This window comes from Engraulis encrasicolus, chromosome 4 (assembly GCF_034702125.1).
Source record: "Engraulis encrasicolus isolate BLACKSEA-1 chromosome 4, IST_EnEncr_1.0, whole genome shotgun sequence".
NCBI lineage: Eukaryota > Metazoa > Chordata > Actinopteri > Clupeiformes > Engraulidae > Engraulis > Engraulis encrasicolus.
Genome location: NC_085860.1, coordinates 54,640,038 through 54,662,537, shown reverse-complemented (window position 1 = coordinate 54,662,537; position 22,500 = coordinate 54,640,038). Strand labels below are relative to the sequence as shown.

Sequence of the window (22,500 nt, the reverse complement as noted above, 5' to 3'; positions counted from 1 at the left end):
CTCTGAAGTAGTGGTGACTTTGAAAGTGAGGTGCCTCCTATCCGTATCTGGACAGTGAAGTTGAAGTACAGCTGGAGTAGATCCATTGAGTCCAGACATCACCTCAGCCACCCCAAGTAACACACAGCGCTAGTCTACTTCAGAGCGTGACTCCACCCATTAGCTAAACTTGTAGTACATATTTGACCACAAATGTGTCAATATCTTTTAATCCTGTGGTGCAAAAGCGATGAAAATCAATCGACATGCACACAAAGTGATGATACAGCTGTGAGAGTGTTCAGAACACAAATTCACGTCATGTCATTTGTTCGTGAAAAAAAAACGTCATATCCTTGGAATCTGATGAATCCCACACTAATAATATACTTTTAGCTGTATGCCGATTGAATTGCGTCTCATTTCGATGTGTAATTTGTGAAATATTTAGATAAGAAAGTATTGGTTTCTCCCGGAAATGCGCTGGATTACGTGTGAAGTACTTAAATTTTTTTGGCGCGAATTTCATTTCATAGCCTAGGGGTATTTACGCTTGCCTATCAATGGGAAGACGCGAGCCACGCGGGTTCGAAACCAGTGTGCAGCATGTTGACAACAACTCGTGAAATCGTGTTTTGGACCCTACAGTGTAACACATTTTCCCTTGGCTGCACGTGTGTGTTGGTAATGCACAACATAAATTATCTATTTCTGCCAGATATTTCCAAAATTGTGGCACTGTAACCATGTGGATTCGAACCGGTGTGGCTTCTGTTTTCCCATTGGGATGCAAGCGTGAATACCACTAGGCTATGGAATGAAATCTGCGCGAAAATTTCTCAGGGATATGACACTTTAACAGGTGATTTCCTGGGAGTAACCACAACTTTATTGTCCAAATATTTTACAAATTACACCTCGGAATGAAACGAAATCCAATCGGCATGCAGATAATACTGCATTATTGGTGCATTATTGGTGTCAGATTGTAATGCCACGGCCGTGTTTTTTCACAAAGAAATTACAAGGTGTGTTGTGGAGGAAACAGCGGAGTCACGGTGTCGTGACATCCAATCAAATGTGCTGGTGGTGGTTGTACATTATTGCTTTCTACTTCACGCACTGAATTTAGGAGGAAACAGCCGAATCATGACTCAGCAATCATGCATATCTCTTGTTGCTTCTTTGGTCACGCACTGCAATGCCAAGAAAGTAAGTAGCGGTGTGGACTCAGGAAAGCAGCCGCACTACTTTTGGCTTACTGTGGGAATAGTAAGGTTTCGAGAAATGCACGGATTTCGCCTTGAAGTAAGTAGATAACTACAAAGTACGTCTGTAGTTCAAAGCTAACGTTCCAGAATCGCACCCCTGGTTAGTCAGCTTTGATATTCCATGCGTGCGGTGGGAGAAAGCAATACTACTGCTTACACACACACAGGATGTTTGGTGAAGTTTGCTAACGGTTAAATCACATTAAGCTAAATTAAGCATCTTCCTCCCATAGCATAGGCGCTAATGTAAATATTGACCCTATTTCAACATGGCAGCACCCCTGCAATGTGATAGTGACGCTGACAACACACTACGTACTGTAGTTTAGTGAAGAGTATTCCTACTGTATTTTTCATTACCTCACAAGAACCAGCCATACACTACATCAGCTGGGGAAAACATAGGAGTTCATTATCCTGTATCCTAGATACTGTACCCTCGTTTTGCATTATGCAAAAGCAAGGGCACCAGAACGAGTTTAAAACTGGTGGTGCACTTTTTTTCTTCATTCTTTATTTCTTAAGAATGTTACTGCTGCTGCACTCCACACATTTGTCTGCAGTAAAAGTTGAGAAAGCCTCATTTAGGGAGCCCAAAAGTGGGGATGCAAATGCACCTCTGCATCCCCCTTTGCGGCACCTATGTGCAAAAGGAAGAAACAACAACCATGGCTGCTGATTTTTTTTTTTGCAGCATTATTGACAGAAAACTATTTACATAATCTAGGAGGATTATTAGCGAGGCATTGGCAATGTGGAAACAGTCTTGTTGTTTTTTTGTGCCCATAATGTGGAAACAGTCTTGTTGGTTTTTTGTGTCCATAATGTGGAAACAGTCTTGTTGTTTTTTTGTGCCCATAATGTTTTATTTATAGCTTCTGTTCCTTGCCTTCTCCTCGTCTTTACATAAGGGTCATTCATAATTTAGCTCGAATGCTACTTTTATATAGGTTTAGCCATACAGGGTGAATTTCTCAAAACCAAAGTTGCTAACTACATTAGCTACTTTGCTGTTTTCAATGCATTTTCCCATTGGCAACTACCGAAGTTGCTAACAGGCTAACAACTTCTCTTTTGAGAAACTCACCCCAGTACAGTAGTTGTATAGTTTGAGTTTTTATGCTGCTATAAATGCGCTCCATGGGCACAGAGAGTAGAGTTGTTCCGTATATTTCACGTTTCAGAACACTTTTATATTCAGAATGCTGTCAGTCAAATGTTGATCAATATTTATAACTGTGGTTGTTTATAGCTGAACACGAGTGTTCACAGTTGGAATAGTTGAATATATGTTTTAGAGTTGACCTGGAGTTGTCCCAGTTGTGAGCACTGAGGAGTACGTGTACAGCACATCCTCCAAGCCTGAGTGGTGAATCTCGCCAGTATGTTGCTCTATTAGTCTTGTGTATCTTTTTGAATGTTGCACTCTACCCTTATCCTGTTGTTGAGTGAGATTTTACAGCTTGGTCATTTATCAACTTGGTCACGCCATACACAAGGAATGTGTTGTATTTGCTGCTAATATTTATTTGTTACGAAATGGATCACACTCAGTTTTTTGTTCTTTCTTGTTCTTTTCGAAAAGAACAAGAAGGAAGAAAAAACTGAGTGGGATCAATTTCCTAACTACTTGATTACTTCAGAGACTTCAGAGACGCGCCAACTAGACGGAAGAGCGCGGTGTGTGGAAGATAACTTTGTGCTAATATTAATTTGACATAAGAAAGGGAGCATATCAGGATATGTCAAGTCTCCAAGTTCCTTATTAGTACCCATGCGAAGTTGCCGCCTGCATATAGAAAGGAAGGTTACATCACAGTAGTTTGGAAAGGCAGGTTTACACGCCAGTTTAATAGGATGTTGGAGCAGTCTGTCTTAATCCTGCCACTACGTGGGAAGCAATCAAACATTACACATAAATCATACATGAGAGCAAACAGTACCGTACACCTACACACGCACGCATCAGCCAGAGAGAAGCTTTGAGTCATTTCTTCCCCCCTCTCGTCGTAAAGCCCGGGGAGAATTAGAGTAACATTGTTTACCCAAAACCTCCAGCTGTTCACCGGAAGGGTTTGTTCTGTCTGAAATCTCACGCTCAAAACATCACGGCACAATTACGGTGCTTTACTACTAAAATCTGCACAAAGGACTTAACAAAAATGTTCCCATTTTTTGCGTAAATAGGCTTTTGTCTTTTTTTCAGGGAAAGTTAATTCTGCCTGAAAACTCTCATAAAGTACAATATCACAGCACATTCACAGCACAAGTACTCATACTGCATTTTTTTAAAAAATATTTTATTTTATTTTACATCCACAGGTTTATGTCTCTCGTATTCACCAGAAGCATTTTCCTCTTTCTCATAATTTGCTCATGAAACGGCAAAACACAGGTTAACTCAGTGGTTCCCAAACTTTTTTCCTTGCGCATCCCCTTGTACATTTCAATGTGGTTTGCGCACCCCCTAAGCGAATGTTTGAGTATACTTACGACCACTGTAGAAATCATTTAGGGAATCCTCATTTCTAATAGACTTGATGTTTCTTCAAGCATGCAATTCACAATAAAATTAAAAACGACATAATTTTCATTAATGCTGTATAGAAAACACACATATCCGCCATTGCTCAATTCAGCTCGCGCACCCCCTTGTGGCAGGTCACGCACCCCAGTTTGGGAACCACTGAGTTAACTTATAGAATTTGCTCAAAGCTCTCTTTTCTATAGTTTTGGTTCTGTGGTTCCGTTGCTGTGGTTCTTGTTTAATTTATTTCCATGTAATAAGAAGAGTCTCATGTCTTAATTGCACAGTATTCGCTCTGCTTGCTCACAAATTATTCCCCCTTTACCTACCTGTCAGAAATGCGGTGGAATAATGTCTTTATAATAATACATCTCTGTGTTAGTTCAGCACTTCTTTTCACACCTGACTGATGTTAATAAATTGGACGTGTTTTTTTTGGGTAGGAAGCGGAAATTCTTCAATCCAGACAGCGGCTTGTTGTGTGTGTGTGTGTGTGTGTATGTGTGTGTGTGTGTGTGTGTGTGTGTGTGTGTGTGTGTGTGTGTGTGTGTGTGTGTGTGTGTGTGTGTGTGTGTGTGTGTGTGTGTGTGTGTGTGTGTGTGTGTGTGTGGCTGTATAACTGTGGATGTGTACGCCTGAGTAGAGGCTTTCGAACAAAAGGCTTCCTTCATTTGAATAAGTGCATACCATAAGCATTGCCGTCACAATTATGGAGCGCGAGGGAGCAGATGAGGAAAGAAAAGGTTGGACTTGAAAAAGCCAAGTCGTGAGGATAAAAAGGTGAGACATGAATTTCCTCAGGGTAGGCATAGGCTCTAGTGCAGTGCTGATGCAGGGAATCAACCAGCCAGCCAGCAGGGCCCCTGACAGCTTTTGCTGGGCCCAGGACATAGTCATCTGAAATGACCCCCTATCCAATACATACAATGTAATAGGGACCCAACTGCTGGGCCCCCTATCTCCCTGGGCCCGGGACAACATAACCCTTTGACCCCCCCCTGTCGGCGGGCCTGCAGCCAACCAACCAAGCGGCACTCATTTGGATTCCACGTCTTTTTAATCTGCCCGGTTCAATAATTCACCCGTGTCACCGCTCATGTCATAATTACCATAATAGCACAAATTGTCTTCTCTTCACATGCTTCACACGGCTTGTGGTGACGAGAGCAAGCCAGCTCGTGGAGGCTTTTGTGTGTGATAATTGGTGGCGCTCTTTTGATGCCGCAGATATACTGTAGGAGCTGTGATGGGACCGCTGGCTGATTGACTTGTTTCATTAAGGGGGGAGGGGGGTGGTGCAGTTGTCCTTCAGTGGGAATGACATTGGGGGGATAGCTTCTCATCAGAACTGCCAGAAGGCTACTAATGTATTGGGGTCATTCCATGTCAATTCACATGATTCCCTAGAATCTCCCCAGGTGACCCTCTCCGATTAACCCGATATCTCACATACAGGTACCTTTTGATGTCAATTGAAAGAATACCAAGTATTAGCACCCTACGTCCAACGGTTGCGGAGATGAAGCCCTCCAAAGTTGGGGTGCCATGCCCACTTTTCAAGCCTGTGAATTGCATACAAAATGTACAAGCAGATTTTGATACCTCTGGTTTTAGTTTGAAGGAAGATACAGGCCTAAAAATCACCATGGCCCCTCAATATGACCCTGTCTACCAGATGATGTACTTACAAATGGCATGCCTTGATTATTTTTGGCTATATTAACCCTTAAAAACTGAATTAGTGAAACGCGTGTTGAAGAGTTTTGCCACTTTGGGGTTCCAGATCTTGGAAACTATGCATGCTTTGGGAGTTATAATTGATTTTCCTTCATATTTGGGAACTGTACAGTGTATTCCAAAAAAAGTAGGGCGCTCAGACTTTAAAAGATAAAATAGGAGGGACTCAAAAACAGCTTTGGGACAAAATGACCTTACGGTACCCTCTACTTCAGGCCTCAAATTAACCATGTGGGCACTTGATGACTGGAACGGCCTTTTAACCCCATGTACAGTAGCACTGTATCAAACATTCAAGCTTGGAAAAACGTTGTTTTTCAAAGTTCTTCATATTAATCTTGGCCTTCAAAGTATATGTGTTTTTCTCTATATCGTATCACAGTGTCTGTTTTGTCTACTGCCATCTGCTGGTCTAAAAAAGTAACAACAGCGTAATGTGAGAAAACAAAAGGGGCTGGAAAATCTTGCCCATAATTAACCAATAAAGCACTGTAATTATTATACAGTATATTGCTATATAGTTATGATTTTAACAAGCATGATGAATATTTCTAGTTTAAATAATTTCCTAAGTGTGACTGATTAATGCTCAATCATGATGCCAGTCCCAAGATGGCCTCACCCTGCACTACATTTCTACCAGACATGGGGGTGGGGGTGTCCTGGTGGAAATGTAATCATGATTGAGCATTCTGCATAATGCTCGTTAAAATCATAATTAATTTATAGCAATATACTGTAGAATTAAAGTGCTTTACTGGTAGCCTAGTGAGCTTAACCCCTAGGGGCGTCTAGATTTCTCGGCTACTTTATTGGTAAATTATGAGCAAGACTTTACAACCCCTTTTGTTTTCTTACATTACACTGTTGTTGCGTTTTTTGACCAGCAGATGGCAGCAGACAAACCAGACACTGTGATAAGACATAGACAAAAACATATACTTTGAAGGCCAAGATTAATATGAAGAACTTTGAAAAACAACATTTTTCCAAGCTTGAATGTTTGATACAGTGCTACTGTACATGGGGTTAAAAGGGCGTTCCAGTCATCAAGTGCCCACATGGTTAATTTGAGGCCTGAAGTAGAGGGTACCGTAAGGTCATTTTGTCCAAAAGCTGTTTTTGAGTCCTTCCTATTCGATCATTAAAAGGCTGAGTGCCCTACTTTTTTTGGAATACACTGTACAGTTCCCAAATATGAAGGAAAATCAATTATAACTCCCAAAGCATACATAGTGTCCAAGATCTGGAACCCCAAAGTGGCAAGACTCTTCAACACGCGTTTCACTAATTCAGTTTTTATGGGTTAATATAGCCAAAAATAATCAAGGCATGCCATTTGTAAGTACATCATCTGGTAGACAGGGTCATATTGAGGGGCCATGGTGATTTTTAGTCCTGTATCTTCCTTCAAACTAAAACCAGAGGTGTCAAAATCTGCTTGTAAATTTTGTATGCAATTCACAGGCTTGAAAAGTGGGCATGGCACCCCAACTTTGGAGGGCTTCATCTCCGCAACCGTTAGACGTAGGGTGCTAATACTTGGTATTCTTTCAATTGACATCAAAAGGTACCTGTATGTGAGATATCGGCTAAATCGGAGAGGGTCATGTGGGGAAGGCGTGTGAATTGACATGGAATGACCCATTGGCGTGTAATAACTGGTCACAGCAGCGATATTCAGGATGAAACAGAATTGCATTTCATGTCTCTAGAGCATTTTATGTCTCTAGAGCAGTGTTTCCCAACCAGGGAAACCACTAGGGGTACGCGAGCATACAGCAGGGCCTGCTTGGAAAAATGTCATTTTAACAAATGTACGGATATTAGTTACATTGGTATAGAGAAAGCGATATAGTCAAGTCAAGTAGGTTTTATTGTCAATTTCTTTACATGCACTGGTCATACAAAGAATTTGAAATTACATTTCTTGCTTTCCCATACAGACATAGACTAATCTAGGTAAGGACATAGACAGTATAGACATAGACAGTACTTATACATGGACTTAAGACAGTATGGACATAGACAGTGCTCATACAGACATTTAAAGTGCAAGACTGGACAACAGAAGACTTGTAGAGGACATACATTAAGAGGTATTTGTTGTGCTTTTGTGCTTTTCCTAAAAAAAAAAGTCCTTTATAGCGTTCTGACATGGTAATAGTAGCATTTTGAAGAAAAATAAATATTAAAAAGGTCTGTCAAGTACACCAGCAGCAGTGTGTGTGTGTGTGTGTGTGTGTATGTGTATGTGTTTAGTGCAGGTAGAAGGTGCGGTGTGCGTCTTGTGTGTGTGTTCGTGTGTCTGTGTGTCTGTGTGTGTGTGTGTGTGTGTGTGTGTGTGTCAGTGTGTGTATGTTTGGGTTTAGTGCAGAAAGTGCAGTGTGCTTGTGTGTGTGTGTGTGTGTGTGTGTGTGTGTGTGTGTGTGTGTGTGTGTGTGTGTGTGTGTGTGTGTGTGTGTGTGTGTGTGTGTGTGTGTGTGTGTGTGTGTGTGTGTGTGTGTGTGTGTGTGTGTGCGTGCGTGCGTGTGTGTGTGTGTGTTTTGAGTTAGTGCAGGTTGAAAGTTCAGTCACAAGTATAGTAGTGCAGGTGGAATGTTCAGTCGCAGATATGGTGGTGGGGGATGGGGGGGGGGGGTTGTCAGTGGCCTTGCTGGCTAGAGGCTGACAGTGGAGGGAGAGTGGGTTGAGTGTTCAGCATCTTGATCGCTTGGTGCATTGTGCTGCTCGCCAGCCTGGTGGTACGGGAACGGAGGCGCCTGTACCTCTTTCCAGAGGGCAGGAGGCTGAACAGTTTGTGTGCAGGGTGGCTTGTGTCTTTGATGATCATCAGTGCTTTCCGGGTGAGGCGTGTGGTGTAAATGTCCTGCAGGGAGGGGAGTGGTACTCCAATGATCTTCTTCGCTGTGTTCACAACACGCTGGAGAACTTGACTTTGTGGGTACTCATGGCACAATGAAAATGTTTAGGGGGTACACAAGACAAAAAAGGTTGGGAAACATTGCTCTAGAGATAAACTTGGCTGTTGTGTACTTTTCGCAATTAAAGAAGGTCCATTTTTCAAACTTACGGTACCACCATAATGTTCCCTTCATCAGAGGTGCAAGTCAGGTTCCTGCGCCTGTCGGTTAGAATCCTGTAGAACATCTCTCTCCCTGACCTTAAGCGGTTCTTGCGCACAAAAGTAATTACCTTCTTCAGTCCTACCACCCTGTCCACACTTATAGCAACAACCACAGGACAAGGTCACTTGGCAGAGTATAGTATAGGCACAATGCCAAAGACACACGCACACACACACACACACACACACACACACACACACACACACACACACACACACACACACACACACACACACACACACACACACACACACACACACACACACACACACACACACACACACACACACACACACACACAGGGTTGGTGTGTGGCTCTACATTCACTGTAATTAATTAACCTCCTCCATATAACTTTAACCGCACTTAATAGACACAGACTTAATGAAGCCACTCTGTTGTGTTGGCCGTGGTATCCAATAGATTCCTACAGAGCAAACACTATTATTTACAGATACTGCCTCAGAGCAGAGGACAGTGTTAAGCCTTTAACCCAGAAAGAAACGGCCCCTGTTATATATTAGCTGTTACCAAAAAGGCAATGACCAAGTCATAGTGTATTACTAAAGGCCCTGTGCACTGTGGTGAATTACTATGGCAGTAAAATATTTTCAGTGACTATTACTGCATTCCACGGGTGAAACGGCGTGCGTTAAGGGGCTACAACACAATGTTTAAGGCAGAATGGTTGTGGTATTTCCTTAGTGAAGAATGTCTGTAATATCGTAATGACCTCCTAATGAAAATACACCATGATTTGAAAATTAACCAGAAAACAGGCCTGAAAGTGTAGATTTTAAGGTTTACAGTGGTATCCTACACATGGCAATCTGATCATACAATATCGGACGAATTGGTGAAAGTTTCTCCCGCCCATCAAATAGACATTAAGTTAGCCTTTTTAAAGGCTAAAATATACGCTTTTCGTTAAACCAATATTGTGTTCCGACGCATTGAGTAGTTTCTTCAAGACATGCACATTCTGCAAAAAATAAGAAAATCGATAAATCCCATTTTCTCAGTTTCGCTCTGCGAGACTCTAGAACTCTGCGAACTCTGGTAACTATCCAGCCGTGGGTGACTGTCCTGGCTCTCTGGTGTCCTCAGGGTACTTGTTTGGGAGTCTGTCTGTTCGCATGTTTTATTCAAAACCTCTGGCCCTCTCCTTTCCTGTCCTCTATTCTCCTCTCCTCTCCTCTTTTCTTTTCTCCTCTTTGTGCTCCTCCCTTCCTCTCTCCTCTCCTCCCCACTCTGTTCTCCTCTCCTGTCTCTCCACTCATCTTCTCACTTATCCTCCCCTTTCCTGTCCTCTACTCTTCTTCTTCTTCTTCTTCCCTCTCATCACCTCTTCTCCCATTCTGTCTTCCCCTTTCTTTGTTACACCACCTCCCTTTTTTCTCTCCTCTTTCTGCCTACTCTTCCCCCTTCTATCTGTCCCTGTTTTGACCTCTTTTCTCCTCCCTTTCCATTTTCTCTATTATTTTCTTTTCACGTTTAGTTTCCTCTCTTTCCTCTTTCCCTCTTTCTCCTGACCTCTCCTCTTTTCTCCTCTCCTACCCTCTCCTCTGCTGACATGATGGGGTACCATGTCGAGGAGAGTCCTCCGTCAGACACGGTGTAGGCTACCGCATGTCTTCTCTATGCAGTATTACTTTCCGATTGCTCAGCGGAGTTAATTTGAAGGTCAACCTTCACTTTCCTCATTTTGTACCGTGCTGCCTGTTGAATACCAATGCACTAAGAAGGCTGTGGGCAAGAGATTTTGGGATCGTTTTTTTTGGGCTGGTCTGTCTTTGATGAACAGAGATTAAAGATATATTTTTTTTAATTAAAGAATTGACTTTTGAATCCAGTTCTGATATTCTGAATGACTAAGCACTTTTGAACATCAGCAGTGAGGATCTCAAGAGACCTCTGCTAATGGAGCTTTTCTGAGCAGTGTTTAAAGGTGGGGTTGCAGGTTAACCATTTTAAGAATATGTACTATTATGACATCACGTTGGGGGCTCCCCAGGCTCTATATTGCATTCATGTGGTCTCGTAATTATCGTAAATACCAGTTGCCGACATTCGAAGCACACATGAACGCCACCGCTTCTGGTATTTACCACTGGACAACTCGTAGAAATTTTTAAGAAACAAGTTTACGAGATGATGACGCACACAACAGCTGGCTCTACTCTCGCTATGGCAACCGCTAAGTTGAAATACTCAAAAACCGGCATTCAGTATGTTTAGACAGTCATGGTAAATGACAGTGTCAGAATATATACAGCATTTTTACCTTTGACTTCCTAATTCATTTGCTTGCTGTAGCTCATGAACAACAGTCTATAGCCTAATTGTTTTAGTAAAAAGTCTCACTCTGGTTCGCCATCTTTAATTTGTAAACAACATCAAAAAAGCACATGAACGCAACGCACTTGTAAATACCACTTCGCAACTAGATAATATCTACTTCGGAAGACCACATGAATGCACCATATGTCTATGTAGAACTATAGAATCCCCCAACGTGATGTCATACCTGCAACCCCACATTTGCTGGTATGGTGTCCCATTAAGGACATTTGACCCAACAGGTACGGATTTAATGTGCAAATATGTAAACATTTTAGGAGCTTGTGGTTGTACAGTATAGTATGTACGGTACACTACCGTACATCACTGGTCAATTGTTTTATCCTCCTTGCTGTACTGTACTGCATAGGGTGTATGGTTCCTGCACTAATGGGGTCTGGCGTTAAGGTTAATCGCACGGCACGGTACGCGGCTAGAATGGCCCGATGACCAGTGTCCTCAGATGCTCCCTTAATCCCCAGAGCGAAGCCGTGCGTTCATATGAAGCCACCCACGCACGCACACAGACACAGGGGCCAGATGCTCAGTCTCATGTGGACTGTGTGTGCAACAGGGATGGAAATAAGCACCCGTCCACCTGCCAATGACTGGTAAATTTCAGTGGTGACTGGTAAATTTTTGAACCCACCAGTCACACTGGTTTTCACTGGTAAAAATGGCTATTGACTGGTAGATTTTAAAATGACTGGTGGGGAAAAAAAATTAATTCCACCCCTGGTGTGCTAGTATTGTTGGTATAATTGCGGGTGAGGAAGGGTGTGTGTTTGAGTGAGGAAGAGAGATTGCGTATCATATGCGCACAATCATAGCAGACAGTGATGAAGTGGTGAAATCTCTTTCTCAGTCATGTACTTTTCAGATTTTTTTTTTCAGTGCAGTTCTGACGTACATTCATCTCTTTTCCTCCATCTGTCCAGTCTGTACTTTATGACTGTTCTCTCTCGCGCGCGTGCATGCTTGTGCGCCCCTCTCATGGTACAGCCACCGACTGTAACAAAGGGCTATTTAGACCTACTTATAAGCATGGACACACACATGCACACACACACGCACACACGCACACACGCACACACACTAACACACACTAACACACACACACACACACGCGCACACACACACGCTGGGCATGCACACACATGCACACATGCACTGTGGATAATACACACTAAGGTTGCTACACTGGCTTTATGCATTTCTGTCTGAATGTTATGGGACATTTGATCCGCTTTGTGGTGTTTTTGGATTTAGCATCAATTTGTAATGTAGTCACATTTTGTTTAGAAAGATTAAAATGTCAAGTTCTTACCATCAGAGCTTGGTGTATGCCATATTTTGTTCTTTTGTTCTCTGAAAATCGCACAAAATGTACAAATTCTTTTTGAGCTTCAGCTGAACCCATTTTGACCCGGGAAACACATCTGTGTTATTTTACTCTTTGTGCCGGCTGCCGCATCTCTGCATATTTACCATTAATGCTGGACAAGAGTGGCGTTCATGCGGTTTTCAATGATGCATGGCAAAATGCGCATTGGGGACGTAAAATTGGGTCTGTGACAAACAAAATGCTGGCTGACATAAGTCATGGTAGCGATATTGAGACATTGATTCCAGGGGTGTAGTCTACTTTTTTGTAGTGGGTATACTGTATATTTAAGCATTTTTGAAGTGGGTATACTGTATATATTTTTGCTATTCTAAATAATGGATCAATCAATTTTAGGTGGGTATACTGAAATCCCTGAAATTTGGAAATGGGTATACTGCCTATACCTGCGTTCTACGTAGACTACACCACTGATTGATTCGCAAGGCATCTTACAAGCGTACTGTACTGTACATGTGCCATATATTATTTACTACATGTATGTATATATACCTTTTCCTTTATTCTCCCTCAGCTTCACCATAAACAACCGAGAGACGTTCTTCTCCAACTCGACCCGCAGCAGAATAGTTCACCACGTCCTCCAGCGCACCAAGTATGAGGACGGCAAGTCCAAGATGGGTAAGAAGAACTGCCTCCCTTACCCTCCATTCATTACATTGCACTTAGCTGACGCTTTCATTTATTCAAAGCGACTTACAGTAATTGTTATTTCTCAGGGTATTGGTTACAGTCCCTGGAGCAATGTGGGGTTAGGTGCCTTGCTCAAGGGCACTTGGATGGAGATGAGGTAGAGGACAGGGGGGATATGAACCTGCAACCCCTAGATTGAAAGACCAACTCTCTAACCACTAGTCCACTGCTGCCCTACGACCGTTCATACATTCATACATACATTCATACAGTATATTAGCCTGGCGACGTCATCCTACTTCCACCGAAAGATTTTGGCTCCGCACATAGTCTGGCGAAAGTCTCCTAGCTTGGTTCGCTCACTGTTTAGCCAATCAGCAAGAACTCACCCGCGAAGTCCGTTACTGATTGGTTAAGGTAACACTATTCACACTTTTGCCTTGTTATTTGTATGCTTTTGCAACACCATATCAGAACAGTCATGCTAATGAAGCACAATTTGTTTTTTTATCTGAATTCGGAACTCCAATGAACTTATAGCCAAGTCGCCTAATTCCGCCCGTCTCCCAATTCCGCCCGCCTACTTATAAGTGATGATAGTTATTTATGTATCCACTATTTAAGTCAGGAATGGATATCGACATGATACAGAGTTTGTATGCTTACAATTTGAAATGGTGATGATATTTAAAACCGAGTCAAACGGCCATAAACAGTATTGTAATGAAGGGTGTCGTAACGGCAGCATGGAACTTTAATTTCACGACGACATTCTGGCTAAAAACTCGCCCTGGCCGCTTCCCTGTTTCGCTTTAGGACCAAAATTATTCAACCGTTTCCACAGTAACGACCAAACTAATCACAGTTCCTGCATCGGTAAAGCCAGGACTACAAGTGTGAACGACCAAACTAATCACAGTTCCTGCATCGGTAAAGCCAGGACTACAAGTGTGAACGAAATCAGCAAAATGACATGAAGGAATAATAAACAGTAACGGAAATACCGACGTGACCTGAAATCAAGCGGGCGGAATTGGGAGCCTTTCGCCGGTGAATTGTGCTGAAACTAGATTGTGGACATGCTGGACGTTATCGCCAAATTACGATAGAAAGGGCTACCAATGTTAGTTAATATTGCTCATTGCCTCATCTACACAGTTGCCGCTATCCAAAAATATATGATAGCATTACTAAATAGTATTTGAAATAGTGATATTATCACATTTTCAGTGAAGTGATCAGTGAAGTGGACGGAATTTGGCGACCTTACTATAAATGGTTGAGTTAACTCAGACCATCTCCCACCCTCCATGGAGACGGATTCCTCTTAGCTTTCACCAGACTGTTTGATGGAGTCAACAGTCGGCTTTCGCCCAGGCTACCAGTATATACTGTAGGCCTACGCTTCCTTACTAATAGCCTGCATTACATTCCCTAGGAGACTCTAGGCTGCACTTTACTGTAGACTTGGACAGACATTAGTCATGGCCGTACTCCTACTCCTTCCCACAGACACGACTTCCTCCTAATGCTATGGCACCTCTGGTGCAGTATAGCAGAATATAGAATTGTGGGTAACACTTTTTATGAACTTGCTATTCGTAAGACGCTATAAATGCATGCATAAGACATTATAATGCATCCATTGTATTATATATATTTATGTCGATTGATATAAAGCCTTATGGATGTATTATAATGAGTTATGCATTAATTTATAGCGTCTTTAGAATAGAAAGTGTTACCGAATTGTGCAGTATACAAGAGTCGCTGTCCAGAAGAGACCTTCTATATTCACTTTTCATTTTTGTGTTACTTATTAATTTATAAATCACTATTTTCTAAATAAATAAATAAACATTTCTACATTAAAGTAGGCTACTAAATAAGTTACCATACATAAACATATACTCATGGAGACTGACCAGTTGTACTGATTTATATTTTATAATGAATAAAGAACATAAAATAATAAAAAGAATAGTGGAAAGATGATGTTTCTTTGGGCAGCGACGATAGCATAGCGTATTATAGTCAGAGATGGTGAAAAGGCATATTATAGAGTAGTATGGCATATGGCATCCTGTAAACCAGGGGTGGGGAACCTTTTTCATTCGAAGGGCCACTTCAAATTCCTCCAAGGGCTGTAAAATTCCTCCGAGGGCCGTACTATGAACGCAAACAAGGATTTCCCCAGCACTTTAGGCCTATATATTGAAGGCAGACAGCTTTTAAACAGACCCCACCTTCTCTAGGTCCCCTGAATATAACCTAATTGTATTGAAAATGTAGTTTCTAAGATTCCTTTTCAAAATATTTCATGTCATGTGAAGCTGCATAACAAAAATTACGTTAGGGGCCGAATAAAACGGCCTCAAGGGCCGTGAACGGCCCTCAAGACATAGGTCCCCCACCCCTGCTGTAAACCATAGCACAGCATAGCGTAGAGATGTGGAAAAGGGCGCCGTGCGGGATATTTTGAAAGGACACAATGTACCAGATTAGGTCTGTTCATGATGTATATTTAAGCATTAACTCTGAGGGGGCATGTTTTCCATTACGTTGTGGAAATCACAATGAGGTCTACATGGGAAATCAGCATGTCTGGATATGAATATTTCATATCTGAATATTTGGATGACAGGACTGCAAGGTATGTTTGTAGAGGCTATACTGAGGTTGATGTGGGGAGGTATTTACTTTAAGAACTGCAGGAGGTACATAGTGGGTGTTAAGAAAACATAATCCGCTGTGCTATATATTAAAAACTACTTAATGTCCCTTTTCAGAAAATCTAAATTAAACACCAGGCTGTGGTGTCTTTTTTACAAACTTGTTGACGAGCATCTGTTTCCCTTCTGTTAGCGTTGGCTAATGAGAATTCAGGGCTCATTGTCTTTCCGAGCCTGCTAATTGTTCCTGGTGCTGAGTGCACTGATGATTACATTGGGAATTGATGGCTGCAGTTGGGATGGATAGATCCTGACTTTGCCAGATGGCTGGCTTCCGCCTTTCTTCACAACAACCATCTGGAGTTACACCATAGGTGCAGTTCTCAGAAGGCGTAGCTTTATCAAGAATCCTTGCACGCTATTGGGGAAACATTGAGCTGCTACTTTTACTATGGCACATTGTTCTTCCACATTTTGGCTTGGAAGTAGGGCGAATCTGAAGGTCTTCCAGAGCCTTGTGTATATTTGCTCAACTTCATGAGGTCACATAAGGGTCTGGAAGAACCAATGAGTATCCCATTCCTTCTCTAACCTCTCCATTTGTGCATCAGGCCCCATGTGTCTCTGTCTTGTGTCCAACCCCCCCACCAACACACACACACACACACACACACACACACACACACACACACACACACACACACACACACACACACACACACACACACACACACACACACACACACACACATATGCTCACTATTGCCTCTTTTCCAGTAGGCCTACCAGAAAACCGGCAGTGGAAAAGAGGCATCCAGTATGTGTCCATTTGTCCCTGTTAGCACTCTATAGGCTGTACTGTCTCCACCAGCGCTGTTTCCCTTTGTCTCTAAGTCACTCTATCTTTGTGTCTCTGTCAAACCCGGGTCAGCCGCATGGCAGGGGAGCGCCCCACCGGATGGCCACGGAAGGGCCAGGATCACTACTGTCTAATAGGTGTCGCTCTGCGCCTGTGTCATCAAGTGCCTGTGCTCATCAAGTGCCTGTGCCATCAAGTGCCTGTGTCATCAAGTGCCTGTGTCAAAGACGCTTTTTTTGGGGGGCTCAGACATCAGGTGGCTCAACGGCATCTAATGCCCAAATATATCATTAGTAATTGGTGGTTGATATGCTGCCATGAATACGCTTCTTAGTCAACTAAAATCCATACAATAGTGGAACTGGCTGTCGTTGCGCCGCCCTGTCGTGTGCTACTGCTGAAACGCCGCTGACCCGCCTGTGTCCCTCTCATTCTCCAGGGCGTCATCTCTGTGTCCAGCTCCTCTGGTGTCCCTCTCATTCTCCAGGGCGTCATCTCCGTGTCCCTCTCANTCTCCAGGGCGTCATCTCCGTGTCCAGCTCCTCTCATTCTCCAGGGCGTCATCTCCGTGTCCAGCTTTTCTCCCTGCATCCCCTGTAGGCTAGAGCAGTGTTTCTCAACCTTTTTTTAGGTGAGGCACCCTTTCCATTCATGAAAAATCTCAAGGCACCCCAAACCAACAAGCCGTAACATGGCATCGCATCCGATACCACACAAGCTTAGAAAAGTAACACATTTGGAGACGTCACACGACCTACATTCGAAGTTGCAGCTGACTGGGGCAACCTTTATTTACTTTATTGTGCGTAAATAGCAGATGAAAGATAAACAGACAAATATGTATTATATTACATAATTTATTTATCAGCCACGTTTCCGCGGCACCCCAGAGAGGGGCCCGCGGCACCCCAGGGTCCCCCGGCACCCCTGTTGAGAAACACTGGGCTAGAGGCTCAGTCCAAGTCTCACTCTCTCAGTCTGGTCTTTTGAAGTTACTCCTCATCTGGCATGAGTGACTCAGCTGGAGTGTGAAGCCTGTTTTAGAATCTCTGGAGTATAGCATTAGCATTCCTCTCACCTCTCTACCTCCTCCCCCTCCTCTCTCTCTCTCTCTCTCTCTCTCTCTCTCTGTCTTTCTCTCTCTCTCTCTCTCTCTCTCTCTCTCTGTCTTTCTCTCTCTTCTTTTCTCTTTCAGCCTGTCTGTCATCTAGTAGTCTTTTTCTGTGTTCCTCCTCCATCTCATCTCTCTGGTTCTCTGTCCCTTGATCTTTAATTCTCTGTCATTCTTTCTCTCATTCTTCTACCCCATTCCACTCTTTCTCTTTTTGCCTTCTTGCCTTCTCTCTCTCTCAATTGGGACTTGAGTTTGAGAATGTCTCGGCTGTCCTCCAAATCCTCCCAAAATCCAACAATCCCTCTTCCACTTCCTCCCATGCCTCATGGATGGCCTGCCTGGTGGCTTGTGACATGTTCCACTGATTAAACGTGGCCCTTGGAACGCGCCTTTGTAGGGATTAGCATGGTAATATTTTAATACCGCTGCTGTCCAGCGACCTTGAGAATGGGGTGGAGAAGGTCAGAGCAGAGAGCAGAGACCACACGGGCCACAAAATCCCCAGGAAATCCCCATCCTCTGTCGTCATAGTGTCCTACTCTCTCCTGCATGCTGCCTCCCTCACATCTGCCTCTTCTACGGTATTACTGTGGCCAGGGCCGCTAAAAGCTTTGGCTGGACCCAGGACAAAGTAATCCGATTGGGCCCCCCTCCTAATACAATCAATGTAATGAGAACCCAATGATGGGCCCCCCATCTCACCGGGCCCGGGACAACTGACCCCTTTGCCCCCCTTGTCGGCTTCCCTGACTGTGGCAGATAACGTGTCAGTTCTGTCGCACACAATTGCGATGTGTGTGTGTGACCGCCGGGAATGACACTTTATCTTCCATAGTAACAGTAGTGAGACAGACAGATGGAACCATGCGAGTATGTGACGCCGCGTGCATGTACTTGATATCATTATGGCAGCACATCACGCAGCATCCTGGGAAACATGGATTGATATCCTCTGTGACTCTGGTGTCAGGTATCACGTGTAAATCTCACTGCACTGCGTGCAATACGGGAGAAATCGGAAGTGTCAGTGTCAGTGAGGGTGTTTTTTTCATCCGTTGTGTTGTTGTTGTCAAACCGCATTTCGTCCTCCTGCTATATCAGGCTTCCCAGCAAAATTGCCAGAGTTCACCTCAGTGACCTCTGCTGTGCTGGAAAAGCAGGTTGTTGTGAAAAGCCCCTGCAATTTCAGCTGACTACCGCCACGCATCCAGGGCATTAAGGGGTCAGCCTGCTTTCACCAGGTCACAGATTTGTTCAAAGCTGCAGCAGGATGAATGGTTTTGGAAAAAAATCTTGAAAGTTTTTATATTTTTCCTTTCCTTTCAAATGCCATGTTATGAGCCTTTTATGTGTTGTTATGTATACTCTTATGGTATTTATTTTTGGATTTTATGCTTGTATGTGTTTGTGATGTGCTGGCATGCTTCCAGCTGAACCACACGCATGAGAATAGGACACCATCCCTGAACAACTTCAGTACGCCCTTGTGTTATATTGACAACTTCAGTACCCCCTCGTGCTATATTGCTTCATTACCGCTCTTATTGTTTTAACTGCTGTTGCTGAATGCCTCGTCATGGTGGAATTCTTGATGATGCATCAAACGTTGGCTGTTGATGAGTCTTCTGTGTGTGCCTACAAAGTGAAGTGCAGCATGGGGTAGAATAAAAACAACAAACAAACAAACAAACAAGCAAACAATTATAGTCCTTTTTCCATCAACGAAATAATTTGCTTAAATGTGATGCGCATCAAGAAGGTGATGCGATACATGTGATGGAAAACCAACCCTCCTGTTTGATGGAAAACCAACCGAACTCATCCTGTATCGTTTCAAAGTAATGCGATATAACTTTTAATTCGCTACAGAATCTGATGGAAAAAGGCCTTATGACAGCCAGAAGAATTTTGTGCTCATGATGACAGGTCAAGGACAAGGAGAAGAATCTTATTCATCCACTAGGTCAGTGGTTCCCAACCTTTTTCTTAAGGGACCCATGTTTTTACTATTGTAAGCTTTGGTGACCCAACCACGCGAGTGCCCGCACGAGACGGAGTCACAAGATGCCCTCCGTTTCCTGCGAAAACTTATTTTAGTTATTTTATTCCTCAATTCGTCTTTGGTCAAATATAGAATAAATGTCTAATGTAGCACTTACAATTTGTTGCGTCTATGCATTTATTAGTTAAATGCTTTGTCTTTTATTCAACATGGGCTATATATATTTAAAACGAAACCCCTTAAAATCAAGAGGGCTCCTCGACCCCCTGTGGCTCTTTGGCGACCCATAAGGGGGGTCCCGACCCATAGGTTGGGAACCACTGCACTAGGTGATGTTTAAGTAATTCGGCTGTAAGCAGCTGGACGATTGTGAAGATGTTTTGTTCCTCTTTTTCCTCCGAGGAATGAAACGTCTTTTGGTTGACTTTAGATAGACAGCTCTGAAAACTCCACTGAACACTGAGCTGACAGAACAGGATACAGAGAACAACTAGATGACAGACACTTCATGGAGAGACTCATGGGAGGGAAATGAAGAGAGGGATAAAGAGATTCATAGGAAGAGAGAAAGAAGAGGAGGAGGTAGAGAGAGAAGAGGAGGTAGAGAGAGAAGAGGAGGTAGAGACGTGAAAGGAATGCTTTCGCTACACCGCTGAGTTGTTGTGGATCAGGAAGATGTGCTATGTCAGTGTTTTTACCGCTCTGCTCTATTATTTAAAGTAAAGTTGTTTATATGCAGGAGTTTGTTTAGTCAAAGGAGAGTGTATGGCATACTCTATTGCTTAAAGAAAAGTTGTTTATATGCAAGAGTTTGTTTAGTCAAAGGAGAGTGTATGGCATACTCTATTCCTTTAAGTGAATTGGAGAAGGGTTACCGCTCATCTGTTTTAGAGGGTGCAGGATTCAGAGCAAATGTCAACATGAAAAGGAGACAATCTGCACACATAGGGCCTTTCCCATTACTAATCTCTACCCCTACCCCTACGCCTTCCCCATGTCCCTCGTGCTTTCCAACAAAGCTGTAAAGTGTAGGGCTTGAAACACAACTGCTACGAATTGGGATACCCCTTCAACAATCATGTAATGACGCTCACAGCTGTCACTAATTCCATGCATTAGGTTGACGTTAATAGCGATTTATTTTCATGTGCGTTTTCACGGAGAAAAGGGCCATCACACATTAGGACAATGTTAAACTTAGTACAATGGAATATTTATTACCACTTTAAAACCGTCAATTGCGGCGAAAATACTTAAACTTGTGTGCTGTTGTGGGTGCCGTGGCTTGCAGACAATTTTTAAATGAGTTCGCAATGCATTCAGGGAAACCTGTCGTAGCCCTCCGTCGTGGAGTCTGGTGTTGGAAAATCTCAGCGCGGAGGGGTGGAAAGCCATCGCCGTACCCCTACCCATCTGTCTGAACGTGAATCGGGGATGCCACTACCCCTACATGTGGACGCGCAAAACAGAGGCAAAGGGGAAAGGCGTAGGGCTAAGGGGTGTAATGGGATTCACCGTTAGTGTCTTTTTCATCAAAGTAGCTTTACTGGACTTGAAAGCTTTCAGTCTTAGACCTTTATCAGGTCTTTTTTATACTCTATTCCTTAAAAGAAAGCTGCTTCCTTTTCAGTGTACATATGAAAACCTTGGATGCAGTCTCCTGTTAGCATGGATCTGTGTGGCTCAGCCCCTTAATGCACGCCGTACCAGTGGCACGCTGTAGTTCGCGGGACTCACTAATTCGAGGCCCTTTCGGTACTTACCGCTTACATCATACGACCCTAACCCTAAACCTAACCCTAACCTTGACCCTAACCTTAACCCTAAACCTAACCCTAACCTTAACCCTAACCCTAACCCCAACCTTAAATCGCTTGTTTGAAATGTTTGATTACCATGTGACGTACCACGAAAGTACAGAGAGGGTGTCAAACTAGTGGGTCCCGTAGTTCGCGCTATTCACCTGGCGGCCATTTTGACGCATTTTGATGCTTGAGGGGTGCGGAAGTTAAAGAGAAGTAAACAGTTCCATTAGTCATTGAAAGGTTTATTACCAAAGTATTACTCTACTATGACATAACAGAAGGCCTTTAGTAATGCACTATGATTCAGTCATTGCCATTCTGGTAACAGCAAATTTATAACACCATGTTTTAACGGGTTCAACCCCTTAAGACACGCCATTATAAATTAGCTGTTACCAGAATGTTACCAGAAAGTCGTAATGTATTACTAAAGGCCACGTGCACTGTCATAGTAGTGTAGCACTATAGTAGTTCACTTTCAATATCTATCACAGCTTGCCACAGGAGGTATGGCGTGCTTGAAGGGGCTACCAGTATTGGCCATTGTCAAGTATGCTCCTTAAATCTGTGTACCTTTGAAAGGTTTCACAAGTTGCAACTTTTTCAGCTTCCTTTAGTTCAATACACGAGAGCTACTACACACTTCTGCAAGGTTTTCAGACAGATATTTATACAGTAGTGTTGGTGTGCGACAGACAGCGTAGTCTCCTGGCAGTGCCTATTGTGATGGCTGTGATGGAGTGGGTGTTTGTGCTGGTAACAGCAATTTGATTTGTTTGAGGCACAATGTTGCCCTTGCGCTGCTGCCAAGGGGATTGGACGTGTCTCCGATACTCCATCATTTGCACTAATCAAAGCCCTGTTTGTCAGCACCTGTTACAATACGGCCAGCTCTCAATGGTGTTGCACGAAATGGAAATAGAATTGACTATTCTGTCGGCCTTTGTGTCTATCTGACTGGCTGACTGACTACCTGTCAATGTAATGGTTGTATTGCCAAATGATAAAGTACAGTAGCAGTAATACAT

General features: G+C 43.2%; 1 protein-coding gene across 1 annotated transcript in view; it reads left to right on the top strand.

The window, feature by feature from the left end:
• Nucleotides 1-22,500, top strand: part of ano3 (anoctamin 3) — a 96,858-nt gene that overhangs the window by 30,027 nt on the left and 44,331 nt on the right. The window contains exon 8 of the mRNA XM_063197900.1: nucleotides 12,902-13,008. Coding sequence (XP_063053970.1) covers nucleotides 12,902-13,008 — 107 coding nt within the window. The remainder of the gene's footprint in view (nucleotides 1-12,901; nucleotides 13,009-22,500) is intronic.